Genomic DNA, 13,660 nt, shown 5'->3' on the forward strand with positions numbered 1-13,660 from the left:
GGTGCTGGAGAGAGTCCAAAGAAGGGCAATGAAGCTGGTGAAGGGTCTAGAGCATGTGTCTTATGAGAAGCGGCTGAAGGAACTGAGGTTGTTTAGTCTGGAGAAAAGGAGGCTGAGGGGAGACCTTGTCGCTCTCTACAACTGCCTGAAAGGAGGCTGTAGGAAAGCAGGTGTCAGTCTCTTCTCCCAAGTAACAAGTGGTAGGACAAGAGGAAATGGCCTCAAGTTGTGCCAGGGGAGGTTTAGATTGGATATCAGGAAAAATTTCTTCACCAAAAGGGTTATCAGGCATTGGAACAGGCTGCCCAGGGAGGTGGTTGAGTCACCATCCCTGGAGGTATTTAAAAGCCATGTAGATGTGGTGCTTAGGGACATGGTTTAGTGGTGGACTTGTCAGTGCTGGGTTAACGGTTGGACTTGATGATCTTAAAGGTCCTTTCCAACCAAAATTATTCTATGATTCTATGACATGCATGGTGCTGACCCTCCCGCTCCCTCCCCCAGCTTCTGGGGCACTTGCTGGTTGGTGGTGGTGCACATGGCGCAGGGGCTGGCCAACAGCTACTGCCTCGGTGAGTTGGTGTCCCCTCCACTACCCTGCCATGCTATGGGGCAGGATCCTCACTGGTGGTCCCCGGGGGAGCAAGGCCATAGGGGGTGGCCTGGTGTGGGGCTGGCCTGACCTCTGTCCCTCTCCCAGCAGTGATCAATGATGAGAAGCACAGCACTCAGTCCATCACCTGCACCTCCATGTGCTGGGGGGGGCAGCAGCTGGGTTGGCCCCCTGGCTGAGCCCCTCCAACAAAGCATCTCCTTGGTGGTGACTTCAGTGGCTCTGTGTCAGGGTGGCCCTCCGGGGTATGGGGGTGGCTGGCCTGGGACAGTGGTGGCCTCGGATGTCACAGCAGCAGGGACACCCCAGCAGGACTCAGGGTGGCAACACGGGTGGGACTTGGTGCCCCTCTTCTCAGAGGGAGGGTCTGGGCTCCCCATGTCCCAACCTGCCCACGCTGGAGATGCTTTGGAGCCCCCCCACTTGGAGCAAGAGTTTTTTTGGGAGGTGCCCACGTTCCACAGGGCAAAAGGCCCATCCTGGTGCCGGGTGCCAGGCAAGGAGGGAGCAGGCTGGTGCCGCGAGGCCACTGTGTGTGCCACAACCAGGCCATGTCCCTGAGCTGGGGCACATCCCAGGGTGCCAGCAGCACCCCATGCACTGGGCTGCCTGTCCAGCCCCGCTGCCACAACCCAGCCCCAGCACCCCTGCGTGCCCCCCGACCCTGCCCCTGAGTGCCCCCCAAGCACCCCCATGTTGCTGCCTGAGCCCCGTGCCAAGCACTGATGCTTCTTTGCCTTGCAAAAGTGAACTAATGGCATTAAATTTAACTAAAAGCACTAACTGCACATTTACTCCTCCTCACCCCCAGAGGTCCCTCATTGGGAACTCCCAGGTGGTTCATAGCCCTGAGCTAACACACTGCGGGAGAGTCTGCATGGTGGGCATGCTGCCCCCTGCACATACGCATACCCCTGTACCACCACACTCACCACACTGCCTGCATGTGCACCGCTGTGCAAAACTTACTGTACTGCACACCCCAGACCCCCTGCGCATGCACAACTGTGCAAAACGTTGTGTTGTACACACCAGACCCCTGCACCTGCATTGCGTCACATACCCCAGACCCCTTGTGCATGCACCACTGTGCAAAACACATTGTGTTGCACACAGCAGACCCCCTGTGCATGCAGAACATGGGCAGCACTGTACACACGCAGCAGCACTCACACACACGTGTGTACACACATTGACCGCAGACACACATCCACACATGGCTGTGTCCACCCCAAGAGGGGTGCACACACAGTGGGGCTCATGCACAGCTGCATGCTCGCCGTGAGCAGCAGGCCACACATGGGCACAACAGGCTGCTCACTTGCTGCCAGCGCGCAGGTGCCTGTGCGCTCCCTGCCCCACACCTCTTGCTCCTGCTGCACACTTGGCCACAGCCAGGTGCTGTGGCTATATTTAGCAATGGGGGCTAGGGCTGGCACGGCACACGGTCCACCTGGCACTGCCAGCAGGGCTGCCTGGGCCCCCACCAGCCGCGCAGGGCACTGCAGCCCGCCAGGGTGAATGGCAGCTCTGTTCGGTCTCCAGCTCAATGGGCTGGCAGCGGGGGCCCCTGGGAGCAGCATGGGGCTGGCAGAACCCAGTCCCCCCCCCATTTTAGCATGGGGAATGTTTTTGGGGTGCAAATGAACCTTAAAAATGTTGGATGCTGCTGCTTCCCAGCTCCGACAGCAGGAACCTGCCCGAGCCTCATCACAGGCTGGGGCCCCCTCTTGGCTAGGGATCCCCAGGGGTGTGAGGACCCGGAAGAGGGGCAAAACTATGAATCACAAATGATGCAAGTTCCTAAAAGAGCTGGGTGGCTGGGGGGGGTGGCAGAGAATGTGTCAGCTAGAGAGAGGTTGTTGCCGCTTGTCTGCGGCAAGCTCCGTTCGGTTGCTGGCTGGCCTGAGGCTATCTGCACCCCAGGGCCATTGAGCACTGACACCAATGTGAGGATGCAACAAATGGCGTTTATTTAACTGCGCAACAGCCTTATATAGTCGTCTTGTCCCGTACGAACTCGCACGATACTTGCACATCCTGCTCCTTTCGCCACGCCTACCTTCCGTTACAGCCCGAGATTTTCCGGTCGCCGTACCCTAATCTACCTACATTTCCCCCTCCCCATGCTTCAAGTCATGCGAAGTAAAGCGTATCGCTGATTCTGGAGCCTTGCGTCAAAGCGTAAGCGTAGCTGGCGGATACAACATCCCGAGCCCAGGTTCTCCAGTAAGATTCCCCTGCAACTCCTGAGATGCAAAGCAAAAGCAAGCTAATCATGAGCGCATTGTTCAAAGCTTTTGTTTCACTCGGCAACGGTCACCGTTCCTCATCTTTCTTGGCGCCCCGCCGCTTTACCAGACTCTCTGTACTGTCATGACTCCTCACGTCTGAAGGTCGAGGCTGGTGCTGTTTCGGCTTCCCCCACAGGTACTCCTGCAAAACATAAAGCTCGGACAGCGTACATATTACTTCGGGTTAGGATTTTGTTTTAAATCAGGGCGCAAACAGCGTGTAGGGACCCACTGTATCACATCATCCCGTTTGATGGCGGCATACCCCCTCCCGTGATGTAGCAGCTCCCAACCTGTTTCCCACTCCGCTGTCCCAGGGAACCGAACCTTGACTGGGGGGCCCACTTCTGGCACCTCTGGACCCCAATGTCACTCAATTGGGGCACGCTCTTGGTCTCCCCGGGCAAAATGATTTAAAGAATAAAGAGCGCGATGTAAAATGTGAGATTGGTAGTTGACAGGAATTACGTCTGGGAATCCTTCCCCCTCCCCAAGAATCTTCATTCTGTGTTTTAGCGTCTGATTAGCGCGCTCTACAACGGCCTGCCCGGTAGAATTATACGGAATGCCGTGTTTGAGCGTGATACCCCACCGCTGACACCACTGACGTGTGGTATGAGCAATAAAACAGGGGCCATTATCAGTTTTGATCTCGACAGGTAGGCCTAGCCAAGCGATTGCAAGATTCCAATGTAGCTGAATGGAGCGTGCTGTTTGTTTCCGATGCGGGGTGGCCACAATCATCATACTGTAAGTGTCCACGCGCCTCTATATTAGTTCTGATTGGCTTATGCTAAAAAGCTATATCTTGCAGGTGCAGCATTCTTTCTTATTTTTCAACTTCCCCCATATCTTGTTGGTCTCATAGCCAAGGCCCTTGTTCTGTATTATGATTGGCTAGTTCATCACCACCCCATTACCACCCCCTGGACATGCCTGGACATAGCTCGTTCAGTAGCTCATTCCCACCATTGTCCTGTGGGAACCCCACAATTCCCCCTTTTTGTTTTTGAACGAGCTATGTCCTATCTCGTCCTTTTTGGTTTTGTTTCTTACTCAAACCCGGTTCCCTGTGTCTCGCAAAGCCCAGTCAGAGAATCCCAGCCTTGATTACCCATAAATCCTGCTCTCTGTTGTTGTGCCAAAAAGGCTGTATTGACCATTCGTTGCACAGTTTTCTGCAAACATGCAAACAAACAGGGTAACACAAGTAGGATGATGCCTATTATAAACATTCCCATAAGCAGACTCTATCTACAAAACATGCAGTTTACTTCAGAACATACTGTTATTCTCTATTATTCTAGCTGAAAGGAAAATTACTGACAGGAAAGCTGATTCTGTTTAAAGGTAACACAGATCAGGCCTTTTAGAGCCTACTCTGAGGCCTACTCTTGCTAAACCGTTGCTAAACCATCCGGTATCAATTTCCCCCTTTGGAAGTAGTTAGATTTATTATCTCACTACTTCCATATACTATTCTCAATGATTGCCTCAACACAACCCACGCAGATCCCTATGATAACTATAATCACAACTATATAAACTATTCCCTCTAACAATGTGGCTAACCATCCTTTTAGAGACAATCTACCGTACTCCTGCGCCTGTAGAGACAGAAGCATAAACCTCGACCCATTAGTAATAGTTCCCCTGGTCCCAACCATTCGTTAGTACCTGGTTCCCTATACCACACTTTGCCTTTGTTTTTCACATGGCTTGCTCCCTGTCAAACTGCCTCCCAATGTATTACAATTGGGGGTCGCTCCTTATCTCCTGCTAAAGTTAAATGGTTAAGTACATAAACAGCTTTTGCAAGTCTCTCAGAAGGTTCAGTCACCTCTCCCCCTTTTTGGTTTTGCAGAAGCTGTTTCAATGTACTATGAGCACGTTCCACAATCGCCTGACCCGTAGGCGAATGAGGAATCCCGGTGACATGTGTAATACTCCATAGTTGACAAAATTGACGAAAAATCTATGAACAGTATGCTGGTCCATTATCAGTCTTAAGTTGTTGTGGAACCCCAAGACTTGCAAAGCAAGCAAGTAAATGTCATTTGACATGACGACCTGTTTCCCCAGTTTGTGTTGCTGTCCATATTACATGTGAAAATGTATCAACAGATACATGAACATATTTGAGCCTTCCAAATTCTGCAATGTGAGTAACATCCATTTGCCACAGTTGCAATGCACTCAACCCTCGAGGATTTACCCCTATTCCAATTCCCATGCCAATTTTCTGACAACTAGGACAAGCACTAATTCACGTGCTTGTGCCATGGTGAGGTGAAATTGTTTCGCTAGCATTTTCGCTGATTGATGAAAGAATTGATGGGATAGGTGTACTTTTTCAAATAAATTTGGTGATATTTGCGTATAGGACACAAGTGTGTCTGCTTTATTATTTCCAATGCTCAAACCTTGATCAAATTGATGACTACGAATGTGAGTGACAAAATAAGGTACCTCTCTGAGGTTTATTGCTTGATGCAACTGTAGCAAAATGGTGTAAAGTCGCCTATTCTTCACTGGTCGTATAAAACTCTTTCAATTCGATTTACAATGCCTGCTGCATAAAGAGAGTCTGTTACAATATTGACAGGTAAATCCTTTCATTTTACAAAGACCTGGTATATCGCAAAAAATTCAAGTGTCTGCAATGAGTTCTTAGTTTGTCCTGAGAATTTACAATGTTTCCATTGTCCATCCTCTTGCCAGGTAATAACTGCTGAATGTGATTGCTTTCCTGCATCAGTAAAAACAGTTAGTCCAGTCACAGGTATCTCTGATCTGATAGGTTTTTCTTCCCAATCCTGTTTTCAAATAAACTGTAGCTTTTTATCTTTTGGCAAATGTGTTAACAATTGTCCAGTAAAGTCCTGTAAGGCCATTTGAAAAAGAGTTGACTGATTTGTTAACCACTGTAGATATTCCTTTCTGATAGGTAAATAGATAGCATCTGAGTCTAGTCCGGTAATGTCTGTAATCCTTTTATGCACTTTGACAAGCAATTGTGCTATTGCTTCCACTCTGGTACAAATGGTTGTTTTAGGATGAAAAACCAAAGAGTCCACTCGAGCATTGCCTTCTGCAATAAACCCAGGCAAATTAGTATGATTTCTTACATGTGAAACATAAAACAATGCAGTTCGGATTTGAATTTCTTGCCACAGAGCTCGCAGCAATTCAAAAACACACTGATTACATATATGCTCTATAACAGATCTATCCAATTGCTTTATAATGCCAGCTACGTATGCTGAATCAGTAATCAAATTAAAGGGAATGGGAAAATTCTGAAATATTTTTAATACAGCTCGTAATTCTACCACCTGAGGTGAACTCTTTTGTTGTACTACCATAGATTCCCACTTGCCATCAGAATACCAGACAAGGCCCGCCTTGCCTGTGTTCCCAGATCCATCCGTAAAAATGGTAATTCCATCCACAGGAGTGTGAAATGTGGTGGTTCCTACTTTCTCACAAGCATCCATTAGCTCAGTTAAGGTGGGGTTACGATTTGCCATCCCTGCAACAACTTTCCTGCAGTCCTCACCTGTGTTGTCCTTCGCTAACTGTAGTGGCAATGCTTCTTTTACAATTTTCCAATCTAACAGTTGCCAAATATTTCTCCCCTCAGGACCCGCACCCACAATCACCGGATATGCTTGTGGAATTATAACTCCTTCTAATAACACATCTCGAATGACCCCTTTCCATTTCACTCCTCCCTCACCTCCCCCCCCTTCCCCTGTATACGCGGGCGGACGCTGACCCTCTCCCTCACCTCCCACATTACCAGATGGACGCAAACCTCCCCCCCCGCCCTGATCTAAAGGTGGAGTAGGGAGTTGTAAAGGAGGTTGAGGTGGCCCTAATACTTGTCCTGAACACAGAGGGATGTTGCCAGGTCACAGAATCACAGAATCACAGAATCACAGAATCAACCAGGTTGGAAGAGACCTCAGGGATCATCGAGTCCAACCATTGCCCTGACACCACCATGTCAACTAGACCACGGCACTAAGTGCCATGTCCAGTCTTTTCTTAAACACATCCAGAGATGGTGACTCCACCACCTCCCTGGGCAGCCCATTCCAATGTCTAATAACCCTTTCTGTAAAGAAATTCTTCCTGATGTCCAACCTGAACCTCCCCTGGAGAAGCTTGAGGCTGTGTCCTCTTGTCCTATCGCTAGTTGCCCAGGAGAAGAGGCCAACTTCCACTTCACTACAACCTCCCTTCAGGTAGTTGTAGACTGCAATAAGGTCACCTCAGAGCCTCCTCTTCTCCAGGCTAAACAACCCCAGCTCCCTCAGCCGTTCCTCGTAGGTCAGACCCTCCAGACCCTTCACCAGCTTGGTCGCCCTCCTCTGGACTCGCTCCAACACCTCAACATCTTTCTTGAAGTGCGGGGCCCAGAACTGAACACAACAGGTCTGAACTGAACTGAACTGAACTGAACAGGTCAACCCGGCCTGGAGCCCAGCCTGGGCCTAGGCCCACACCAGGCCCAGCCACGCTCCTTCACCCCTTCCTTCTCCAGGCCACGCCTATTCTCCCGGCCACGCCCATCACCACGCCCATCTGTCCCCGGCCCCACCCTCTTTGCCCTCTGTTCTAATCCTGTCCCTTGTCCCCACCCCCTCCCCTTCAGGCTCCCTGCCAATGGGAGGGGCGCACACACGCAGTGCCACCAATGAGCTTGCAGCCCCAGGGTGAGGAGGGTGGGCGCGGTTGGTGTTTACTGTCTCCATGGGGACGGAGTAGTTTCACCCCGCGCAGGCACCATGGAGCCGGGAGCACAGCGGGGGCCGAGACCCCCAGAGAGTAGGGCCGGGCCGGGGAGGGAAAGGGGAGAAGGGCCCGGGGGTGGCATTAAGGGGTGCAGGGCCTTGGGGTGACCCTTGAGGGAGACATTTGGGGGGCATTAAGGGGGCAGGGGGCCATTAGAAGATGGGGGGTCGGGCCTGGGGAGGCTGGGGGAGGCAGAGCTCAGGCAGGGGGTGCTGAGGGGTGCAGATCCCCAGGAGGGGGTACGGGAGAGGCAGAGGAGGAGGCTGGGGGCCATGGAGGGGGAAACCCCCTCCTGGAGCAGAGAGCCAGCAGGCGCTGCTTTATGCCCCCCACAAAGGAAGAGTACCACCTTGTCCCCTGCCCCAGGGTGGGGGGTTACACCGCAGTGCCCTGCCCACGATGGTGTGGGCTGGGGTTACGACAGGTGAGTGGGGGCTGAAGGGTGTGCCCCACCACCTTGCCTCGGGGACTGTGCGCTCCAGGGAGAGGCCACCGTGCATGGTCAGGGTCCACAGCAATGTCCTCCTGCCTGAGGTTCACAGAGAAGCTCCCATGCCACAAGGAGACACTAGCAGCCATGACTGAGATGCCCCAGGAGATGCTGGTGGCCATGAACAAGATACCCTAGGAGGTGTCAGCCATGGCCAAGGTGCCTGCTGAGGTCCTGCTGTTTGTGCCCAGCGTGGTGCCCCCGCTGAAGCTGGGAAGGAGCCCTGCAGGGTCGAGCTGCCACCCTGCGCTGGAAAGCCAGGGACTTGCCCTGGCAAGGTGCCCCTCATCGCAGCGCTGGTGCTTCCCACCTTCCCACAGAGGCCAGCAGAGCAGTCCAGCCCATTGGTGCCCTGGGGGATCTGCTTGATCCACAACTGGCAGGAGGAGGTAACCACCAGCTGGGGGGCTGTAAGGGGAAATGCCCCTCAAAACCCGCCCCATTCACATCCTACCTGCCGATCCCATGAAGCCCCCTGCTCCTGGGCAGCCTCTTCTCTTTAAATAGCCGCCCTTGGCTGAGCTGGAGCTCCCTGGATGACCTTGAGCCCGGCTGGATGGAAAGGGGATGAAATTCAATAGCGCGAAAGGCGCAGGCAGGCATGTGGGGAGCGATGGCGAGGCTTTGGGCGGAGGGAGCTGGGTGTCGCAGCCTGTCGCAGGGATGTGGGTATGCCTGCTTGGGTGAGCTGGTCTAGGGGGGGACATGGGGCCAAGCCGTGTCATGGCCCAGGGACCCCCTGGTTGGTTTGAATGCCGTAAGAGTGTTTGCCCAGCCGTAAGGGCAGGCAGGGCACCAGGTGCCCAGGGGGTCTGGGTGGTCATACGAGGCCAGCTGACCCCTGGCAAGCAGGAGAGGCTCAGCCTTGCCCAAGCTGCAGGTGCCCCTGCTCCACCTTTCCCGGGGAGCCAGCTGGAAAGACTGTCACTCCTTTTTGCCTCTGGGGCTGCTCCCAGGGCTTGTTCCAAGCACCCAGTTTCAGGTTGATGGGCATATGTTGGGGATGATGTAAAGCTTTGGCCCAGTGCAGGACCCAGCTGTGGTGCACCCTGCTGCCAGGGCACTAGGGGCCCACCTGGAGACCTGAGATGAGGGTGCTGCCAGCACAGCAGTGCAGGCAGGACCCTGCACTGGGGCAGCGCTCTGGGTGGGCAAAGCTCAGGGGAAATATGAGTTTGGCATGGCCTTGGGTATGGGGCAGTGCCCCTGACTTGGGGACACTCAGCAGGAGGGGGTGGATTCACCCCCATCTCCCAACCCTGCCCAGAGCTCCATGGGATCATCAAAAGCTGGGAGCGGGCATGGGGCACTGCAGGGTGGGCTCCTGCCTCCTTCCCGCAGCCCCCACTGTCCTTCCCCAGAGAGCCAAAAACCACCTGGACCCTGTGCCAGGGCAGGAGCTGGGCAGCAAGGGCTTCGCCTACTGGCACGGCAACCACAGACTGCTGGCCCGCCAGGTCCTCTCGCAGCCTACTGACAGCACCACTGTGGAAGATGCCTAACTGCCTGCTGCACAGGGCCCTGCTACGAGGGCGAGGTGAGGCTGAGCCCCCTTCCCAAGCCGTGTGCCCCCCAAAAAGGCAGCAAGGGGGGTATCCTGGTTTTGTGGGGATAAAATTTATAGAATCACTTTTCTGTTACATTTTGTTTCAGTTTGTGGCCAGCTGTGGTATGGTGATCAAGGCCATTAGCAGTGAAAGCCAGGGCAGCTGACCCAGGCTGGCCCACAGGTGTGTTCTATAACATTAATGTCAGGTTCACTATAAATGGGAAAGCTGTGGGGGAGGGGTGGGGTTTTTTTTGTTCTGCTGTTTTTTTTTCTTCTTCCTTCTTTATCCTCCTTCTCAAAGACTGCTATTCCTGGAGGGACTTGCTGCCACTCTGTAGGCTAAGTATAATTTTGTGTGTTTTGTATTAACACTGATATTGGTTTCTTTATTTTATTAAATCTGTTTAAATATTAACACACAAGTCTCCCTCCTTTTCCCAATTCCCTTTTTCAGCTGGGGAAGGGACATTGGGTGATAAAACAATTGCTTATCATTTACCCCTGGGTGCAGGCTAAACAAAGACACTTTATTTGGTGCCCAATGTAAATAACTCAACTGGGAGAACTGTAGACTTTTGATCTAAGAGTCTCAGAGGGTTGAAGTTTTCACAGATTTGACTGCTTTTGTTATGAGCATTCATTATGTTGGTGTTGGTAGCATAGTCACTGGGTGGAATTCTCTGGTGTTTGGTTTTACAGTTGCTTTTGGGATGGCTAATCAAATGTGTGGCTCTGCTGCTGTTTGTTACTAGTTTTGTGTAGTTTATTACTTCAGAGTGTGGACTTAAAGGTATCTCTCTGCTATGTTGTTTGGCATTAGTTTCTGATATTATACCACCTTTTGTAACTGTGCCCATTTCTGATTTCTATGGAATGAGAGTGGGTGACATGTACTTTGTTTTTCCCTCGAGACTGATTACAATGGCTTTTAAGAATTTTGAATACCTGTGGGATGTTTCAACCACTATGCTCATACTGTCAGGCCTTTTGAATGTCTTTCAGTTCTTGCTCTCGCTTAGAGTAAAACATCAGTATAGGGGTGGATACAGCCCAGCTGCTGCAACCACTGTAATGTGCCCTGCAGCAGCCCCAGCCTCTGCACCAGGCACCACAGCAGCTCCAGCCCCTGTGACAGACACTGTAGCTGCCCCAGCACCCATGATTGGCATCGCAGATACTCAGACCCTGCCAGTCCTTACAGCAGGCACCCCGGCTACCCCAGAGGTTATTCAGATCTTTGCACTGGGTACTGCGATTGCTCAACTCCAGGCAGCACTTGCTGTGATTACCCAGACTTTGGCAACAAGGGCTGCAGCTAATCAGCCCCCAGTGATGGGTGATGAAGCTAACCTAGGGACTCAACCAGTGCTGGTATCAGTTGCCCCTGTACAGAAATGGAAGTGCACAAAAAGAGCAGGTTGTGATGGTCTACCACAGACATCCCAGGAGGCCGAGCCAGAGGTAACAACTCGATCACACGTGATTAACAAAATAACAGTGATGTCTCCGCCAACTAACAAAAAGGAGACACAAGCTTTTCTAGGTGTAGTAGGCTTCTGGAGGATGCACGTTCCCCATTACACTCAGATTGTGAGCCCTCTCTATTCAGTGACCCCTGGGGTTTTGGAGCCGGGGATACAGAGGTTCAGAGGACTGTTATACTCCAACAGAAAAAGAGATACTGGCAGCCTAGGAAGGAGTTTGAGCTGCCTCAGAAGTAATTGGTGCTGAGGCACAGCTCCTCCTGGCACCCCGATTGCCAGTGTTGAACTGGATGCTTAAAGGGAAGACCCCCTCTACACATCATGCAACTGATGCTACATGGAGTAAGTGGGTTGCATTGATTACTCAGCGGGCCTGAATAGGGAACCTCAATCCCCCAGGACTGCTGGAAGTAATCATGGACTGGCCTGAAAGCAAGGATTTTGGAATGGTGCCAGAAGAGGAGGCCATGCACGCTGAAGAGACCCCACCATACAATAATCTATCAGACAATGAGAAGCATCATGCCTTGTTCACTGAGGGATCTTGTCGTATTGTAGGCAAGCAGTGAAAGTGGAAAGCTGCTGTGTGGAGTCCTATGTGACAAGTGGAAGAAGCAGCTGAGGGAGTAAGTGAGTGGAGCCAGTTTGCAGAAGTAAAAGCCATCCAGCTGGCTATAGATATTGCTGAGTTGTAGGTAGATTAGGGTACGGCGACCGGAAAATCTCGGGCTGTAACGGAAGGTAGGCGTGGCGAAAGGAGCAGGATGTGCAAGTATCGTGCGAGTTCGTATGGGACAAGACGACTATATAAGGCTGTTGCACAGTTAAATAAATGCCATTTGTTGCATCCTCACATTGGTGTCAGTGCTCAATGGCCCTGGGGTGCGGATAGCCTCAGGCCAGCCAGCAACCGAACGGAGCTTGCCGCAGACAAGCGGCAACAAATGGTGACCCCGACGTGATTGCTGGGCTGGCGGACCGCAGGCGGTCGGAGTGGGTTCGCGAACCATGGAAGCCTTGATAAAGGTGATTTCGTTACTGGGCGGGGAATTTAAGATTTCTGTGAAATCGAAAGACGTAGCCCAGTGTGTGGACCGTCTCGTTAAAGGGGGGGGCAGTGGCAGGACCGGCTGATTGTTTACAGCTGAATACCTGGGAGCAGTGCTCGATGCAGCTTGCTGAGCGAGCTATGGCAGCGGGTTCTGCCAAAGAATTAAAAACATGGGGAGTTATCTTGTGGCTGCTGTGGGCTGCGCAGGAGGACTGGGCGACATGGGATGCAGCTCGGGTGTGTTTACATGGGGTCTACCCTGACCAAGACAGAAGTGGCAGTGGTGAAACTCCTCCAACATATACTCTCTGTGAGAGAAATTAAATACGACGAAGCTGCGTTAAAGCAGTTACCGTTCTGGGCAAAAGATAAAGGACATTTTACAACCTTTAATGATGTCTTTGAAGTGCCTTTATGGGAGAAGATTGGTGACTCTCTCTGGAATGCGGTGTCAAGTGGTGATAAGGAAGCCTTTAAATTGTCTGCTACATGGAGGCTGGTTAGTGAAGCGTTAAAAGGAATAAAAGCAGAGAGAGAAGTCACACATACAGCTTTTATGGCTTTAGGACCACAGGCGCCTACTACCCCCTCACTGTTTGCGGGACCAACACCTCCCATGGCCCTGGTGGCTGTACCGGTGGCAGCTCCTTTATCGCCGTCGGTACGGACAGCTCCGAAAAAAGCCGAGGAGCGGGGAGCGAGAAAAATAGATACAGATCCATCAGAACCGGTAGTGCGCCCTAAAACACAAACTCGATTTGGACTAATTGATTCAGACACTGAACAGGAGACTTGGCCGAAACCCCCTCTGAAACCCCCTCCTCCTCTCATTGATCTCTCTACGGATGAGGCTGAGCAGGAGGACAAGAAGGAGGGTAAACCTGCTTTGTATCCACCTTTACCGGATTCGCCATTTACGGAGTCAGCAGTACCAGAGTCACAAGGACTTAAAGGACTGTTACCATCACGAAATGGACACGAACTTGACATGACAGAGCTTGGTAGACGACTGGAAGAATTAAAGACGGAATTGCAGCAGCACCGTCCAGCCAACGCCTCGGGACACGTGACTATGTCTCCCCCAAAACCCCCCTCTGTGTTCGGGACAAGTATTAGGGCCACCTCAACCTCCTTTACAACTCCCTACTCCACCTTTAGATCAGGGCGGGGGGGGAGGTTTGCGTCCATCTGGTAATGTGGGAGGTGAGGGAGAGGGTCAGCGTCCGCCCGCGTATACAGGGGAAGGGGGGGGAGGTGAGGGAGGAGTGAAATGGAAAGGGGTCATTCGAGATGCATTATTAGAAGGAGTTATAATTCCACAAGCGTATTCGGTGATTGTGGGTGCGGGTCCTGAGGGGAGAAATATTTGGCAACTGTTA

At 52.1% G+C, this 13,660-nt stretch overlaps 1 protein-coding gene across 1 annotated transcript in view; it reads left to right on the plus strand.

Annotated features, from left to right (window-relative positions):
- TAF1C (TATA-box binding protein associated factor, RNA polymerase I subunit C) overlaps positions 1 to 9,699 on the plus strand; it is a 31,481-nt gene extending 21,782 nt beyond the window's left edge. The window contains 1 exon segment of the mRNA XM_068421904.1: positions 9,559 to 9,699. Coding sequence (XP_068278005.1) covers positions 9,559 to 9,699 — 141 coding nt within the window.
- Positions 9,700 to 13,660: the final 3,961 nt, after the last annotated feature.

The sequence above is a fragment of the Nyctibius grandis genome, chromosome W (genome assembly GCF_013368605.1).
Source record: "Nyctibius grandis isolate bNycGra1 chromosome W, bNycGra1.pri, whole genome shotgun sequence".
Lineage (NCBI taxonomy): Eukaryota > Metazoa > Chordata > Aves > Nyctibiiformes > Nyctibiidae > Nyctibius > Nyctibius grandis.